The sequence below is a fragment of the Myripristis murdjan genome, chromosome 5, assembly GCF_902150065.1.
Source record: "Myripristis murdjan chromosome 5, fMyrMur1.1, whole genome shotgun sequence".
In the NCBI taxonomy this organism is placed as follows: domain Eukaryota; kingdom Metazoa; phylum Chordata; class Actinopteri; order Holocentriformes; family Holocentridae; genus Myripristis; species Myripristis murdjan.
Window position 1 is genome coordinate 24,672,567 of NC_043984.1, and position 18,414 is coordinate 24,690,980.

Below are 18,414 nucleotides of genomic sequence, written 5' to 3' on the forward strand. Positions count from 1 at the left end.
ATGCATATGTAAACCAACGAGCAAACAGCATAGCTCCACGGAGTATAATTTTGCAAAGCGAACAAAGTAATGACATTGCATTTGGACAAAACTTGGGATGATGTATGACAGACAGAAGCATATCTACAGTCATTCATTATTAAACGAGACATCTACAAAACGTTTTTAAAAAGATGCTTATTTATCGAGGCTAAGTTGTTTCATAGCTCAGGAACCCTTAAGGCAAAGGCCCAAACTCCTCAACTCCTCTTGTTAATGTGGTAGAAATATTGTGAGATTTCATGAAACAAAACAATATGCATTGTGAAGATACAAAAAGTTTCAAATTTCAGTCCAATATTTGAGAAATGACATTGAAAACGGTATTTTCTCTCCTCTACATTGTTTGAACACTAGGGAGCACATGGCTACATTGGCTAGCAGATTTTAACTTGGGTTATCACACTTGTGGTAAGCTCAGCTGGCATCAGTGTTGCGAAGACAAAGATAGCAAGATGGACAGAGCTTTTGGTACTGACCAAAAGTGCAATGGACACACAGTTGGATTCACGCTCACAAGATGCCAAGTTTTAAGTCTGCCGTGTGGCTGTGAGTGTTCTGGGTTTTCAATTCAGACAGAATAAGCAATAATAACATAAATGATAGGACAAAGATTTTAAGTATTGTACGTCCAGCTTTCCCTTCACAGATTACCACTTGTAAAAACAGGTAATAAAAACAGTCAATTCTCTTTCTTCCAGTGCTTCTCTGGCGAGGTTGTGGAAAGGAATAATTCACTTTTTTACTCATAAGGCTTATTTTGTGATGAAATTTTATTCAAACTGGCATTAAACTTTTCAAAATTCTAATTTAGGTTTACAGAAACCTGTAGGCATCCTGTTTATGGTCTGTACTGTAGTGTGTTTTCCTTCTGGGAGTTTTTTCAGTCATGTCTTCCAAATGTCTCCCTTCTGATTTTGATCAAAATACTGTGATACCATGATCCAAACTGTAAACTCAAATATTATGTCTCTTCTCCTCAGTTTGTAAAGGCTGGAGATAAAAAGAAATTTTAACGGAAACACAATAACAGTCTTAATTATCTAAGCTAGAAGAGAGAAAACCATAGGTCAGCTAAATAACTGGAATGGCTTGATTTGGTGATTTGGTTTGACAATATGAACGTGTTTTCACTAAGAAATCTCTCCTGGTTAACCGATTCATTGAAGTTTTACATTAAAAATTAGAAGCAGTGTCTCATTCCCCTGCAGGAGGAGTGGGCAGGGGTTCTGGGAAATAACTAAAGTCTATTCCACATTAAAAGTGCCCTGCAGGGATGCCATCTGCATGGGTGCCATCTGCAGAAATGACCTTTATGAGGACTGAGGAGAAGGGTGTCCTCTGAGGGTAGCCCTGCCTGTGTAACAGGGACTCTCCACGAGTGGGAATAACCTTACTACGGCTTTACTAACTCGACTGTAAGCTGTGGTAGCATAACAAATACTGTATTTTGTGGAAATATTCTGGAAGCTTCTCCTTGAACAATATGACATACAATATGTGAAATAGGTCGGATCTGCCCAGTAGAATGAATGGTACAGTTTTGTTTGAAAGAAAATGTTTTATAAAAATAAATGGTATGTTTTACATAACCTAAGTTGAAGTTGTTTTCTTATTTTGCCCAGTGGAATGTGTCCATTTTGAAAACCATTGTATTTTATGTCTGTATCTGCCGGTGGGCCCTCACAATAAGAGCAGACATAATAAAATGCTAATTCCACTGCAGCAGAGACTTGATGTTCTCTGCATTTTGGAAAAAAAGTGCATATATCAGTATCGACACTGGCATCAGCCAAAAGAGTTGGAAAATACTGGCATATCGGCAAAAACTCCAATATTGTACATCCCAAATGCACATCATTATCATGATGAGGAGGAAACATAGGATGATTAGAAGACAAAGAGGTTCGTACTTGTTCCTTAATCTCCTGCAGCTTGTTGCTCTGTTCACGAATGTCGTGCAGCAGTTGCATGGCTTTGTCATCCTCTTTAGAGACCTCCACACGTGCTTCCTCCAAGCTTCGCTTCAAACTCTGCAAACACACACGCACACAAACAAAAAGCTTTTGATGGCCTAAATCACTAACCATCTCTGTCTGACCAGCATCTAGGATCCCTTTCTGTGTCTTCTTTACCCTCTTCCTATCTGAGACACATGGCCAAACAAAAATACACCCATGTGTGAAAAACACATACTCCTCTGCCAGCCTCAATCCATTTCCGATTTGAGATCCAATAAAAAAAAACAGATAAAATCTTACACACACACACACACACACACACACACACACACACACACACACACACAGGCACACAGTGCTGTGACTCACGCTACACTCGGTAATGTAGGTGGCGAGGTCTTGCTCCAGGATGCTTCGCTGGGTCTCGGAGGCCTTCAGCTCCACATCCTTCTGGTGGAGCACTGACTCCAGGTCAGTCATCTTACGCTGGAACCTGGAAATCTCCTGCTCCATCTGTTCACACAGCAGGAAACAGCTCAGTTGTCCCTCCGTGGTTCTACACCTTGTCTATGATTGTCATTACTGGACGATCTGAAAGTTAGCATACTCATACTACACCCCTGCTCTTTATTATTCTCTCAAACACTCTGACCTACTTGCATATCCTTTCAGCAAGAGAGACTGGGTTACAATTTTAACACAGTTAAGTAAATTAGGCAGCAACTGGTATTTTATTTGGTATTAGTTTATGATAGCAGCAGTATAAGACTGCTTGACTAATGCCCATCCAGACATGACAAAAAAAGGATTCTGGTTTGAATTTTCAAAATAAAATCCTCACTGATAAGCCTTCAAAATTTATTGAGTAAAAATTCCATGAAAACAAAGAAATGTATGGGACTATCTAAGGGACTCACAAACATCCAAAATGCCTTTTTCATAGTATATATTCATGCTCATTAAAATGGCAAAAATGCAAAAAGAAAGACAACATGCATCTTGGATAATGCCTATTGTTTGGACAAAGACCATTTTAAACCAAAGCTTTTTAATTTAAGTGTTCCTTAAGGCTAAAGAATGTGTGCTTTGGCATGAAAATTGACAAAGTTACCCATTTTATTCTGGAGGTTAAGTGGTCTTACTTGTGGTTTTATGCTAACTATCTCTGGCTGGCTTGACAGCTGCTCAAGCATTTGAAAATAAAACATCCTGGATTCCTGGTGTGGAAAATGACAAAGGAGCTTCACAGTAAGTGCAAAAAGCACAGTGTTGGCTACGGTGCTTGTTGTGTGAGATAACTTTGGTGGCAAAAATTTTTATTATACTGGGTTTAGAAAGCATCCCTATTGCTTTTAAAAACAACATTGTTGAACCCTGTGGAGCTATAAACAAGTAGCACAGTACAATCCAATGTTGGCTAATGTGCAGCAGCAGCAGTCACAAAGAAGTTTTAATTTCTGTCAACTGATAACAGCATGATGGCACTGTTTACATTTCTTCTTAAACAAGCGATACTCTTAATAGAGGAACTCTTTCTAAGTTTTATAAGTGATATTTTGGCATTTCTGTGATTTCACAATATCATGTTATGTCAACACTACAAAGCGCTGGCTCACCTTGTGACATTTGTCTTGAGTTTCTTGTAGTTCTTTGCTTTTGAGGTGCAATTTCTTTTCCATGGAGTTGGTCTTAGCAGGGGAGTTGAGGCCTGCAGACACTGACCTGGGACAGTAAAGTAAAAATTTATTAATGAATTTTAGTATACTCAAGTGAGACACAAAAAATATCTATTGACAAGCATGTCCTCGTCAATGAATACACTGTCACTGAGCATGAAAATGTGATATCTACTTTGTGTATTCCAATTATGAACCACACACTTTGTAACGAAACTGGCTTTTCATCCGACCCACCAGGGAGTTCAGGTATCAACGTGGTCAAACAAAAACATCTTGCTGTCAAAATCATGTAAGCCAAATCAAAAATAATAGAATTTGTCAAAATCTTGTTGCATCCTGTGGGCATTCATAATTTTGACTATTTCAGGTTTGTTGGCATATCTTTCAGTCAGGAAAGGACCGATTGGCTGCGTAATATCACGACACAAGCTCTCATCCTATAACAATAAGTCCCGACAGTATCATAACTGTAAATGTGCTGGTTGACGTAGAGACACACCACCCACACATCATAAATGAATAACAGACACTAGGGCCTATTAAAACACATCAACTAGATTTTCCTTTTTAAGATGCCATCTAGTACAATGACAAAAGTCTAGTTATTATGAACTATAAAAAATAAGGCTGGCATTAAGCTTAGCATTTTCTCAACTGCTAGTATGAGAGCCAAGAAGCAGAAAAAATGTGGATACCCCCCTTTACTACTCATAAAGACTGATGACAACAAACAGTATAACACTCAACAGAGTATCTTTAATTGTAAGAGAGCTGAGTATAAGCTAAGTGTTGCTGCTGCAGTGAATGAAACAGCAACCTAAACCCAAAAATATCTGATGTGTTTGCCAAATAAAACAATATGAGGGGAGGATTTTGGGCTATACCGTTGATCCACGGGGCCCAATAACAGGCATAAATCACTCTGCTGTTGTAATGTAATGTGCTGTGCAATGTTTCTTCTGTCCTTTGGGCAAAATTCATCTATTTAGACCACAACACAAAGTCAATTTTAACCCTCATATTGACCAGAGAAAAGGTGATTCTAGATTGAAACTCTGCAAAATGAATGGGCTTCATATGAATGAGCACACAAATACCACAGAGGGATATTTAATAAAGTTGACTCAGACTGAGTCACAGTGTTAAAAATAATCACGAAAGCAAGCACTCTCCCCTTTTCCTCACCACATCAAACAACCTCCCCCGACACAGACATATATACATTTGGTACATATCACACAAAAAACACCCCCAGCCGCCGTTGTTGTAGCTGAAATGAAACAGTGGTGTTCTAGTTAATTTAATCGCTGGTTGATAGAAAGCTTCACATGTTGGAGTTCCAAATACAAAAAGTGGTGCAGTGCCACTGGCAGACGCCTGGCAGACATAATATGACAATTTGGAAGTCTCATCCAGAACTGAGGGAGAGTCAGTTTTGACAGATGGATGGATACGTAGATACACTGAACAAATTAATCATTTATCAGAAGGCTTGTTATGTCATACTGAAATACAAATGATGACTAGCCAGCAGCATTTCATAGTAAAGAGCCCAAAGGAAAAAGCTCAACAGACACCAAAAGCACTTGCTCACCTTGTGACTTTTAACCTGCTTTAGTTTATTTTGAGGCTGGCTTACAAGTTTTAACATCTGTCTCCCATAAACTACTATTTGGGAAGGTTTTTAAACTGCTCAGATCTGTGGTGAAAATCACAGTTTTTACTGTAGGCCTTACATCAAGTATCCAGCGTCGTTCTGGATTCTGTCTTTATAAAAACACTACAAGGCTAATCTAATTCCCTCATTTAAAAACAAAACATACCCTAGGAAATCATTCAGCACAAAACCGCACTGCACATTTTAGAGTAGGTTGGCGCATTAATCTGTGAAAGTCTTGATAGGAAACCGACCTAAGAACTGAACAGCTTGCCAGATATCACACCTTAAAAGTAAAGATGCAGGGCTAGACCAAAACGAATGCTGTAAAGAAGTCTATAACTGCATGAAATAGAAGAGAGCTGGGGAGAGCATCTTCTGTGATAGTTCTATTCAGCCGTGCAGTTTTCTCTATTCGACCTATAATGTTATGGTTAGAATTAAAGGAATCTTTACTTGCACAAGAAAACAAAATGATTCATAAGAAACTGACTGCCATATGATGATTAGCAGACCTAAAATTGTAGATTGAGGAGAATATTGATGACAATTTGATGAAGACCGTCATAATTTTACTGCTCCCTCCACAAGAGAGGAAGAATAGGAAGTATCATTTTTCAAAAAACAATGACGCAAAATCCATCCTTTTCGTAGCTGACGATGGTAGTTGGGCAGGACTTTGCTCAGCTGCAGAGAGATAATAGATGAGTAGCCTGTGCTGTCTGCATTATTGAAGAGAGACAAAGAGAGATGGAGACTCATGAGGAATATGTGAGTTAAGACTTGGCAACACTGGTTAGTCAAACTAGACTATCTCTAAAGAGAGTATAACACACACATTCCCACACCCACGCATCCACTCAGCCATGGAAATGCGCACACACACATGCAAAAAAAACAACAAAACAAAACAAAAAAAGGAACACACACAGAGCAAAACACACACAAACAGGCCACCTTGCAAAGATTCATTTCTGACAGTAAAGCACAGACTTCGTAAGAATTTGAGACAAGCTGTTAAGGGGGATTTGTGTTGTTGTTGTTTTACTAATGAGGAGACAGAGAGACAAGTTCACACAGAATGAAGAAAAAAATAGCAGGAAACCCCAAAACACATGATTAGCATTACATTATGCCTAGCTCTGGGTTCATTTCTCCTTCCTCTTTGGCTTTTTAATGAAGAAAGCACACACACACAAACGCACACACAAACACAAACACACACACACACACACACACACACAAAATGTAACACAGTCTATTAGCTTTGAGCTGCTCTTCATCAAACACAGTAAAGGAAACGACTGGCTTCAGTTAAAAACCATGAACAGATGACTGCTGGTGGAACAGCAAGCGACAGAGACATTAGATGAGGGAGAACGTGGAAAAAGAGGAGGCGAGGAGGGGAGATGGGTAAAGATGGGGGTGGGGATTGTGAAGAAAAACATCATGGTGGTAACCATAGAAATAGATTCTCTCCCCCAATCTGGGCTCTCATCCTTTTCCCTGTCTAATCTAGTTGCTTTTTCTTCCATTTGTGTTGCTGCTGCTGATCTGCAGTCTACAGTACCACTAACCTGCTAGAGCAGTGCCACAGGGCTAGAGATATGAAGCCCATCCTCTTGGATTAATATCAAAGGTTAAGAAGCCAAAGACCATTAGGAGTAATGACGATCCCAAAACCCATGCTATAAACGTCATGAGCCCATTATACTGCAAAGTAACATGGCACATGACAGGCACAATAACAGCAGGGAGGGTGGGAGTGTGTGTGTGTCTGTGTGTGTGTGTGTGTGTGTGTGTGTGTGTGTCTGTGTGTGTGTGTGAGGATCCACCTCTCAGCAAACCTCGTTGACACATGCAGATGCATACCAATCAGTGCCGATGGCAAAGATAGCGCCAGCTCACATCCTCTAGCCCATTCAGTTGATCTATGGGATTCTCACATGGATCTCACTGGGAGACACTACATTTGATCCCATACACAAGAACAGGCTCTTCGATGGTGAAATCAGTGGAAGAGAGCACCACAGAACTGGGGGATCCCTCCCCTCTCTCCTTCTTCGTCTGACACAGCATACAGCCAAGCCCATTTTAGCCCCAACAGGCATCAACACCAGCATCAATAACACTGACACAACACAAACTGCCCAGGGCACTACACAAGGTTGCCGGGAAGAAGGCTACCTGGAAATTGTTGCCGTGGTAATAATGAGGAGTCTGAGGGCAGAACTGCTGCCAGCCATAGAGAGGGGGGTCTTTAACCAACAAAGGTGCGTTAAAGAGGGGTGTGCAGGAGGTCCCTCTGTTGACTATCAGGAAGATGCAGGGGGGGTCTTTGAAAGAAGCCAGGCAATGCTTAGTAAATAGGCAGTACTTACTCAGTTTTGGCCAATGTTGTCAATGCCCTGCTGAAGAACCAGCCTAGAAAGGGAAGATCCTGGCCCTGGAAGCCCACTGGCAGAGCTCCTCGCTGGGCTGCTGGGGCTGGCCGGGGGGCTGCCTGCTCCGGCTCCTCAAAATTAGAAGTGTCATCTTCGGCATGTAGCGCAGGAACGAACGGAGGGAGGACTGCAGGAGGAAAGATGAGAGGAAGGAGTGAGAGGGGATAAGGAAAAGAGAGCAGCAACGAATAAGGTAATCAAAAAAAACAGGGAGAAAGGGGAGAGAAAGGGAGGTGAGGAGGAACGGAGCACAGCGGTGGGAGCCTAGAGTGCGGTAAGCCGCGCGTTCATGCACATGCTGCCTCTGTCCCTCCCTCCTGTTCTGTCTCTCTCTCTCTCACACACACACACACTTACTCACACACGCTCACTCGCTCTCCCTCACTGCAGCAGCACAAGCTAATCAGCTGGAGTCAAAGCCGAGGCATAATGCACTGTCTGTATCCAATTATCAACAACCCCTGTTGGTAATTTCAACATGCATATGTATGCATCAATTCTTTTTTTTTTTTTTTTAAACGCTATTTTTAATATTTATTAGGCTATAAATGAAGATGAATGAAGATGAAGATGAGGAAAGAAAATCAATCAGTTAATAAATCAGTCAAACAATCAACCCTCTCCCCATACATACACAAAAAGCTTTTGCATTTCAACAACACAAAAATACACAATAATAATGTGGATCATCAGTAATTTTTTTTTTTTTTTTTTTTATTAATCCTTAAAGGTGATCAGAATTGTTGCACTATAGCCAACATACCCTGAGGAAAGCAAATTATTCAATAAACTCTTCAAAAATTGATTGTGGTTTCCCACAGTTGATTTGGAAACAGTATCAATTTTTTGTCATTCAATGCAGTCCCAGGTTTGGTAGGTGACAGTGAGGTTCAACAAAAGCACGTGTATCTCCTCCACAGCGAGCGTGTCTGGTGCCGCTAGCGTAAAAGATTTTTGCTGCGTCTTCTGAGAAGCAGATGAGCTGCAGATCTTTACTCTGTGTCTCTCCCTCTCTCCCCCTCTGGAAACAGCTGGACTGCTGCCAGCAACACACAGAATCTTATTATTTTACTATAGCCAACACCACCACTGGCAAAGCTATTCCTGTGTTTTGTCTATGTGAGCGCACATGTGCCTGCATGTGTGTATCTGGCAAACACACACTAGACTGTGTATATTACAAACACCAGTGATTAGACTGTTTGTTAAAATTTGACAACCCGTTGCGTATCATCTGTCCAGTCACGGTGTGTTGCGTATCATCTGTTCGGTCACAGTGTGATCACCGTCACTGTGACATTTCAGGCCAAACTGAGCATTTTCCCTGCAGAGCAGGAGAATGGAGAAGTCTCAAGGACGAAGATTCTCCTCACCTTGTCTCAGGTTGTTCCAGTCCACACTGGAGAAAAAGGTGTGACAGCGCAGTCCCTGAAAACCCAGCCGCTCCTTGGCTCCACACAGTAAGCTCTGCACCAGGTCCACAAACTGCTTACTGGCACGTGGCTCCTGTGGAAACTTCAGGTAACGCTGGAAGCAAACAACATAGATGAAGATTAATTAGATAGCAGTCAGTCTGATCAGATATTCATCCAGGTATAATAGACTGCATATCTTCACTGATTACACTAAGAATACTAAGAGCTGCAGTTTAATTAATAATTAGTCTGGAAATTCACATTGCTTCCAGATTTCCCAACCAACAACAATTAGATACAAAAATACAGTGACTAATGTTCCATATGACAGGCTGTGTACCTGGAAGTTGAGGATGTTGTGGATGGTCTTGGTAGAGGTGCCATCAGAGAAGGGAGACTTGCCATAGATCATTTCATATGCTATGACCCCAAGGGACCACCAGTCACACTCAGCCCCATAGGAGCTGTGAGAGCCCCCATTTATGGCCATCAGGACCTCAGGGGAGAGGAAGTCCTGGGTGCCCACAGGCACAGTGGGAGCTGCCACCTGAAAACACATTAAAACAAATGTCATACTGATGCGCTATCAGGTAGACTGAGGTTCATATATACTGCAAAGTTTTTACCAATCGACTTACCATTTTGTTGGTAGTCAGTTTGGCAGCTGATCCAAAGTCTGCGAGCTTGATGTGACCCGTCCGATCGATCAGAACATTCTCTGGTTTTACATCTCTGCAAATGGATAGTGTAGAGGAGATCTGATACTGCTCTTAACATAGCTATTTTGTTGCCTGCGTAACACAATATGTTTACTGCATTGAGGATAATGGGATTCATCTGTAAATTTCAGCCATTTGTTTAATGTATTACATAACATTATACCCAGGGAATTAAATTAAAATACAATGATTTTTGTAGAGCTAAAATTTTCCTGTCCAATTACTGTTTTCCTGAATCATGCGCATTTGGCATTTCAGTTAAAGCAAAAGTCAAAGCAGGACTGGCATTTAGCAACAGCCTCAAAGTAGAAGGGCTCATTCAGCTGGTGTGTTACCTGTGGACGTAGCCCAGCTGGTGGACAGCATGAATGGCCTCTACCAGCTCAGCCAAATAGAACTGAGCCATGGACTCATCAAACTGATCCTCATATCTGTTCAGTAGAGCCATCAGGTCACCGCCTGGCAAGTACTCCATCGCCTGAAGACAAATTCAATCACAGTTAGAAACTGGAGAGGTAAAGCTGTGATCAGAGCTTAGATATTTGCTTGAATGAGATGAAGATTAACATTAACAGGTGCCATATGCAACTGATATATGTATGAATAGCTATAATATGTGCCTATATATAGAAGAAAAAAAAGAAAAACAAGTCTAGCACAACAAGTTTGAGTTTACATCAAAGCTCTATTCAGCTTTTATTCATAGCTGCTTAAGCTCCTACGGCAGTTCTCCTGATTATAGATTCAGTTATGTAACGCTATGTACGATTACAGATTTATCTGTGATACTGCAGTCAAAGGCTTAGTCTTCAATGCCCCAAATTATACCAGCTCTAACAGCAAAATCATTATTTACTACATCATTATCTGTGTTTACAGGTTAAATATGGGTCTTGTTTTCATTTATAGCAACATGTTAGGAAGAAGAAGAAAAAAAAACATCATTCAGTATCTTCAAAGTTTGGGTATACAAATTAACAAATCAAACCCCATCTTGTTTGATATTTGACTTCTCTGTTGTAACAACACTGATATCTGCATTTTAAATGTAAAAAGCTGGAGAGAGGCGTCGGTCAGGCTGATCCGAGTTATATGGTGGCAGCCATACAGCCATGCAGGCGAGCCCCTGGTGCATGAATGGTCGACGAGTCTGAATGAACGGCAGCATTCTCCAGTGTTACCTAGCAACAGAGAGACTGGGCGCCTCTCTGACACATGGATAAAGATGAATGCTTTGTATTTTTCTCCACACTCAGCTAGGGAGCAGGGAGAGACAGAGGGTGAGTTGAAGGAGAGAAGGGGGAAGAGTGGAATGAGATGCAGAGGGAATGGACGTACAGACGTACAGATTTAGAAAGAGGGTGAGCTGAGAGAGAAATAAGGGGCAGCATGTAAGAACTGAATGGGCAGGTTTTACTTCATTCTGAGCCAGCCTAACAGGTTGCCAGACAATAAAGAGATTATTTGGAGGCTGTGTCAGATAGCCTTCTTGGAAACTGTGCTAGATGTTCTTTGTGTGGAGAAGGACAAATGGACACAGTGTGTCATTCTCACTCATAACAATAAGTGGCACTGGCACAGCATAGGGGCGCTTGAGTGTTACCAACTCCTGCATGCCAATGCTGCTTCATGAGAACACTCCCTCAGCTTTGAAAACATACATGTGGTGTGTATTTTTCAGAAAACTGTCTTTTATTACATCATGTCTGAGGTCCTATTACATTTGTGTGTCGGTCCTATATGATGCAACTGCCTTGTAATTTGTCACCACCAATTAAGCTGGCAAATGTGTTATACTTGATGAATAAAAGCAATTCTGATTTTAAGTGAACAGAACGCAGCTCATCAACAGTTGATTTTAACCCAAGCTGTCTTCAGTATATAATCCAGAATTTAAAAAGGGACGACCACACCAGAGTTCATTTCCAGAAGATAACTTCACAGGATTTCTTATCGTGATATGACTTCACTTAAATGTCAGAGTATTCCTCTGAAATTTATCTTGCCTCCCAAGACGTAGACCGTTTTGTAGAATTAACCAAACAACAAAACAAATACTACAAAATATATTACATCAGACATTGAGAATATGAATAAGTGACTGCAATGCATAAATTTAATCACACCCTTTAACAGTCAGTGCTTAGTCAACACAAGAGCACTGAGGCATTTACTTGGATACTTCTACTACAAACTAGGCTATTTCAAAAACAATCAGATGGTTGATGCCATTGTGGGTGAATGAAATGACTCAAAAGACTGCTTTCTTTCACTGGATCAGGAACTGCCACACTCCCACCTGCGTCAGGCACGTCTGAGCAGTTTATTCATTAGATGACATACAGAACTGCAGTTAAAACAGCCTGCCTAGTAAATAATGGTTGAACTAGAGATCACAGTGGAATCATAAATCATTCTCAATCAGCATAGTCCAATGAAAAGGCTTCTTCAAGGCCCATACTTTAGCACACAGACCAGCACTATGCCTGTGGGCATTACAGCTCATACTGCTTCACTGAGCAAGTATCACATAGTTTGTGCTATTCAACATGGCATATATTACAGTCTATAGCCTACCTGCCATGTAGCCAATGGGCATATGCAAAAGATGCCATCTTATAGCATATCTCTAGCCAAAACACATTAAATATAGAACAGCCGTTTTAGTCCATCCCCAAGAAAGGCGTCATACTGTAGTCTTACCAGGTAGACTTGTTCTTTATCCTGGAAGGCACAGAGAAGCTGTGGGATCCAGGGACTGCTGTTGAGAGCCAAGATCCTCCGCTCCTCTTCATGAAAAACCACCTGAGAGGAATTAGAAACTCATAGTCAGCAAGTGTGAAAAAATAGATAAACAGTAATTACCACCTAAGTACATGGAACAGCAGAGATACATGACCTAAAACCTGGAGTAACGCATCAACCATATAAATCGATTTGTCTAAACCACAGAGAAGTAGTTACTTCGTACTACCAAGGCACCTAAATGTAATCTGAACTTTAACAGGTTTCATGCCATTAATTCGACGGTTAAGGTGATATTTAGGAGAACTGTCTTGCTGCAGCAAACATTAACTAACTTCTTGAGAGAAGACTGTGCTGAGGTCCATGTCCTATGTTAAATATAAGCCTGAACTTAAATTTCCCAGCTTCAGTTTCTGTTATAGAGGCAATTTCTGAAAAACTCCATTCTCTTTTACATGTATATGCAGAATGTCATTTCATATTACTCAAACATAATCACAGGGGACTTGATCAATACATTTCTTCTACATACATGAAGTTCTTTTTATTGCTCTCTGCAGATCCCTAGCTGTAGCAGCTCATGTACTATTCTGACTGAGATCCCTCTGTTCTACTAATCACATGCCAAGAAGCACAACTGTGAATTCAGATTCTTATTGGGATTTGTCTGAGACTGTCTAATAGCTCCCCCTATTGGACATTTCCTCCAACTGCAACCTCTAAAAGCTGATTGCCTGGATAACATTAAAATATTAATAACAATGATGAAAAAAAAAAATCCAATATGGCTACTGCAATCCTATAGATACACAACATACACAATACATGCAAAGCAGAGGCTTCATTACAGCATCTCAACAGATTTTTGTTGATAAAATTTCACTTATGCATGACTAGTTCATGACAAATTGCACCTTTTTGGTGGCCAGTATTTGTCAGCATTCACATTCACATGTTTTTCAAATGAGGAGTAAACCTGAATGCTTTTCTTTGGTTGGTTATGAAATGGTTATGTATATCTATCTGTCTGTCTGTCTATCTATCTATCTGTAGACAGATAGATATAGTTGTAGATAGATATAGGTATAGACAGATATAGATATACACACCCACAGCGGCCACTTTATTAGCTACACCTGTACAATCTAATACAATCTGATACAACTGTTCTGCCACAGAGTTTATTTTTTATGATGGCTATAATGCTCAGGTTTTCTTTTTGTCACAGTAACAGAGGTGTTCATTCAATTATATGTTTGGCATTGAGCTCACACTTGTGCTGCTGTAGTGGACTGCATTTTACTGAAAGATATTGCTACTATTCTGCCCCCCTCATGTATATAAATAAATAAATGTAATAAATGGCCATTTTATTTCATAGTTTTTCAATGCTTTATCAATATAGTAAAAAAAATAATGATCTTACATTTTCTTGAGTGCGTAAAACTGTCTTGTTCATGATTTTCAGGGCACAAACATCCCCAGTGGCCTTCTCTCTGACGACTTGGACTTCTGCGAAGCGGCCGCGACCAACTACGGCACACACTTCAAAGTCATGGGGACCAGGTTGCAGGGCACGTAGCTCTGACACCACCTCAGAAACTGTTACACAGACACACACAGAGACACTGTTAACACACAGTTAACACACTTTTACCATGAAAAGTTCAAAACATATTCCAAATACAACACCTTATACTGTCAAAAAAAAAAAAAAAAAAAAAAAAAAAATACACAGCTTTGCAACACAATGAACACAGCACATTGAACTGAACTAGGAATCCAGTTCCATATGGACGGAGGAACAATATGCATGCATCAAAATGTACGCTTACACTTGCTGACAAAGTTGGCCACATGTTGTATCTTCATGAGCTCTGGGGAGGTGCACTCCTGGTAGAGCAGCAGCAGAGCCTCCAGAAACTCCTCCCGGCCCAGCGTGCATCCTCCCTGCTGCCCACACAGACTGACCCGACCCTGGGGACCACACATGAAAACAGGATGAGGAAATCAGCCATTGTAGGTTGCCATAAACTGCCTGGGATGCATTTAGACAATGCATGTCTACACACAAATAAACAACAACACATTAAAAACAGAAAAATGTCATCATCAATGAAGGTAATCGTTTAGTTGGATTAAAAGTGCCTAATCACATTTTGACAGGAGACATAATTTATCTAGAGCCACTGGCATTACACTATCATAATCAGTTGTATTAGGGCTAAGGTAAAATTTAGATGTAAACTTACCTGGAACAGGTGGTTGAGTCGGGAGCTGCGGCTCGTGATGGGGTCGGCGGAGGACGGCAACACCTTCATGTTTCCTTGACTTACGTATTTGAACTTCAACATGGCTTCTTTAAAACAAATAACCTAAACTAAGCACACACACACACACACACACACACACACACACACACACACACACACACACACACACACATTAGTTCACAATGACCGATGTCTGTGCTTAGTGTGTAACTTTACTTTTTAGTGAAGACATTTCCAACGCTGTTATGGAGCTAAACCACGGGAAAACTGGGGCGACAAATGTCAACAAAATAACGTTAACGTGCTAACGCTACTTTAACGCTGGCTGACGTTAGCTCGTCGAGCTGTCGTAAAGAAAACACACAAACAAATGCACTTCAGCTGTATCTTCCGTGGCAAAACGACGGCCTCACTTACCAGACTGCCATGTAGGTCTTTAAAATTGTTCCCCTGGGTTAAAATGAGACATTAGGCTAGCTAACGTGTAGAGGTACAGTGTGTTTCCTTGGTCAACGTTGTTTCCGGTCAACTTTCAAATTTTGCGCGTTCTCCGCCCACCTCGCGAAGCTGTTCAATGAAGCTGGTTTTTGATTGGTTAGTCAGAGTTTTTAAGGCGGGCCTTGTTTCAATTCTCAACCAATAAGTGACGCCTTATCCATGGGAGGGACGGTTGTGGGGAAATAAAGAAGGAATAAACATGAAAAGGCGTCGTTTTGATGCATGTACATAGACATTTTTATAATGTAAAACTTCCAGTGTAAGATTCGCCACTGTTATTAAATATACATACTTTTCACGTAAGGGTTATAATATAATGAGAAAATAGGTATACATTCATAAATCTAATACTGCTGCTGAAAAAAACATTTGAAGTGGTTAAAATTACATGTACAGACAGAAATATGTCACCATATATACCTGTGTCACTGGGTGCTTATTATGAAGCAGTCCTATCTGACCATAGGTTTAACCCCATCAAAGCAAAATGTTTTTCTATTTTCCAGTCTGAGTGTTCAGTTTGGATGTGTATTGCTTACTGATTCATCAACAATAGGAAATAGACCTATAAATAATAAATAAAGTCTTATAACCACACACTCTGCACTTAATAAATATCATGCAGTCATGTTTGGATAACCCAAATCAGGGCCAAAACCTTTATTTCCAACCAAGATACATGTTTCATTATTGTAATTTTTTTTTTTTTTTTTTTTTTCATGTTCCATGTTGGCCCTCTGAGAGAAGGTCAGCTATCCTGGACTGACAGGGGGCCTGATGGAGAGACTCAGGGGGGTCTTGCCAGCTGCCTTCAGCTCGCTTCTGCTGCTGTGGTGGGCGCTGGAGGTGTGGGGTTAGGGGCAGGGTTGGGATTTGGGTTGGGAGGAGGGTTTGGGGTGGGGTTGGGGGCAGGATTGGGATTTGGATTTGGGTTTGGGGCAGGGGCAGGGGCAGGTGTAGGGGCAGGGGCGGTGAAGCAGCCCCTCTTGTGCCACTGCATGTCCCGCACACGTCGGACGGACTGGATCTGAGGTGCAGTGGCTCCCCAATTGTTCCAGTGCTTGTATTCGCCATGCTCAAACACATACTGGCGCCCCCTGTAGCCTGGATACATGTATCCCACCCACCTTCAAAGAGAGGAGAAGAGAACAGAACAGTGTAATGCATGAAGAGATTTTCAGGGATATGCAACTCTCTAGCAATGTGAACAAGGCTACATAAGATTGAGCAGCTTTTATGAATATTTCATACCCATGGACTAAAATTCTCTGAAAAAATGACATTACCATTCATTCCTGGGCTTCATGTTGACAAATGCTAATATATTTCCGATTGAGGAGGGGAGAGCTTACGTTCCGTTCACAGCCTTGGCACTGGCCACATGGTCTTGGAAGCCATGAGCCCACAGACTGGGGACATCATCATCAATAATCTCCATTTTTCTGCCTGTGTAGCCTGCATTCTCAAACAGGAACAGTTTATGGTCTGCACTATCCTGCAGGAAAAAACAAACAAAAAAAAAAAAAAACAGCACAATCATACATGTTATTACATCACTCATGGGTTAAGTTACATCTGCCATGTATTTTGCAGTAGGGATTCATATAACCAAGCTTTCCAGCATATATTTTACAATCTATTATTAATGACCATGGCACATCCTTTACCCCGTTTACTGCACATTCTCTCTAACTGTGGATAGTTGGCCACTAGTGTGTGATCACTCATGTTCTCAGAGGTGTCACAAACACTGACCACTTTCAGTGGCCGGAAGGAGCCCAGACTGAAGCTGCACTGACTGTTGGTCCAGGTACTCCAGCGGGGATATTCTCCTTTCTCCAGAACAAACTGCTCTCCTGTAAAGCCTGGACGCTCATACCCAACCCACCTGAGACAGAAAGAGCATTAGAAACACTTTAATGCACACACTTCTTCTAAACAAAGGGCAACTGGCAAAAAGAGTGCAGATGTAATGATGCAGGGAAAGAGTTTGAGTAAGTTTAGACGAAGGTAACTGGATTTACTCACGGTCCAGACTCCACAATGACTGAACCAACTCTCTTCTCCGATATATCCTTACATTCACCAGACAGCTCCACCTTCTCTCCACGGAAGTTCTCAAACTCAAAAGCCACCAGCTGCAAGGCAGAAACAGTTGGACAGTGAGCCATCACATAGAGGATAAGTGGAATCTGCACAAACAGGCATATTGATTGGTATTTCTGTCTTTTGCTGTCTATCGTTTCCATTCAAGCAGTTCTCTTTGTATATAATCTGTGAAGTCAACAAAAAACATGATGTTTAATCTGGGACCTTATACGTGGCTCCAGCCCCTCCTTGGCTCTTTCCTGCAGCCAGTTGGTCTGGGGTTCCCTGCTGTTCTGTCATTTTCTCTCTATGAAGCACAGAAATTACGTTCAAGATCAGGACTTACAGCCAAAATCAAAATCAAAGTGTTGGTCATGAAAGCAAAGAAGAATTACTGACCTTGATTTAGCTTGCACCAGTGCTATAGATGAGAAGAAATTACATTATATTACATAAGGGACCTCTTCAATTTTCACCATGCATGAAACGTTGAGCAAAGTACAACTAATGTGCTGTCAGAACTAGGTGGTTAAATTCATATAAGAAGGCAATAGTGTTTTCAACTGTGAACACATCACTAAACTTCCATAAATCAGCACTCTACTTGGTAGAACTAATCAATTAAAAAAATTAAACAGAATATTTGTTTCAGCAACCTTATTACTGCGCCTTTCACTTCATGCTTTGTCAGAGTTGCTGTTGTTTTTATCTTTCGAGTGAATACAGTGTCATCGCTAAATTATGTGGGACAGGTTTAATTTCATATTATCAAAAGCAAGACGTATTTTAAAAGCATATAACATTTCTAATGCACATGCAAAATCAAGAGTTTGGATGCAGACAGAAGATGGAATGGGGATAGAGCTAGAGAGAAAAGCCTACTGGGGAGAGGGATA

General features: G+C 41.0%; 2 protein-coding genes across 5 annotated transcripts in view; both read right to left on the reverse strand.

Annotated features, from left to right (window-relative positions):
- cita (citron rho-interacting serine/threonine kinase a) overlaps positions 1-15,450 on the reverse strand; it is a 42,322-nt gene extending 26,872 nt beyond the window's left edge. For 3 of the 4 annotated variants that reach the window (XM_030051059.1, XM_030051057.1, XM_030051060.1), the window contains exons 1-13: positions 15,350-15,450; positions 14,912-15,039; positions 14,495-14,636; positions 14,086-14,261; positions 12,618-12,719; positions 10,250-10,392; positions 9,834-9,927; positions 9,536-9,742; positions 9,154-9,307; positions 7,718-7,907; positions 3,617-3,722; positions 2,370-2,513; positions 1,953-2,072 (exon numbers count right to left, since the gene is read on the reverse strand). In XM_030051059.1, coding sequence (XP_029906919.1) covers positions 1,953-2,072; positions 2,370-2,513; positions 3,617-3,722; positions 7,718-7,907; positions 9,154-9,307; positions 9,536-9,742; positions 9,834-9,927; positions 10,250-10,392; positions 12,618-12,719; positions 14,086-14,261; positions 14,495-14,636; positions 14,912-15,013 — 1,680 coding nt within the window. In that variant the 5' untranslated portion in view covers positions 15,014-15,039; positions 15,350-15,450. The remainder of the gene's footprint in view (positions 1-1,952; positions 2,073-2,369; positions 2,514-3,616; positions 3,723-7,717; positions 7,908-9,153; positions 9,308-9,535; positions 9,743-9,833; positions 9,928-10,249; positions 10,393-12,617; positions 12,720-14,085; positions 14,262-14,494; positions 14,637-14,911; positions 15,040-15,349) is intronic. The other variant, XM_030051058.1, reaches the window with a different exon arrangement.
- A 791-nt stretch (positions 15,451-16,241) lies between these two features.
- Positions 16,242-17,985, reverse strand: crybb3 (crystallin, beta B3). Its single transcript, XM_030051063.1, has 6 exons — positions 17,918-17,985; positions 17,744-17,825; positions 17,459-17,568; positions 17,186-17,318; positions 16,783-16,925; positions 16,242-16,557 (listed from the first exon to the last, which is right to left on the reverse strand). Exons 2-6 carry the CDS (start codon positions 17,816-17,818, stop codon positions 16,242-16,244), a joined length of 777 nt encoding a protein of 258 aa, XP_029906923.1. The 5' UTR covers positions 17,819-17,825; positions 17,918-17,985.
- Positions 17,986-18,414: the final 429 nt, after the last annotated feature.

Bases quoted from the DNA above. Each gene is read 5' to 3' on its own strand.
- crybb3 (XM_030051063.1), bottom strand. From the start codon at position 17,818: ATGACAGAACAGCAGGGAACCCCAGACCAACTGGCTGCAGGAAAGAGC. The intron at 16,926-17,185 runs GTCAGTGTTTGT...TTTTTCCTGCAG, and splicing joins CCTTCCGGCCACTGAAAGTG to GATAGTGCAGACCATAAACT. The intron at 16,558-16,782 runs GTAAGCTCTCCC...CTCTCTTTGAAG, and splicing joins GCCAAGGCTGTGAACGGAAC to GTGGGTGGGATACATGTATC.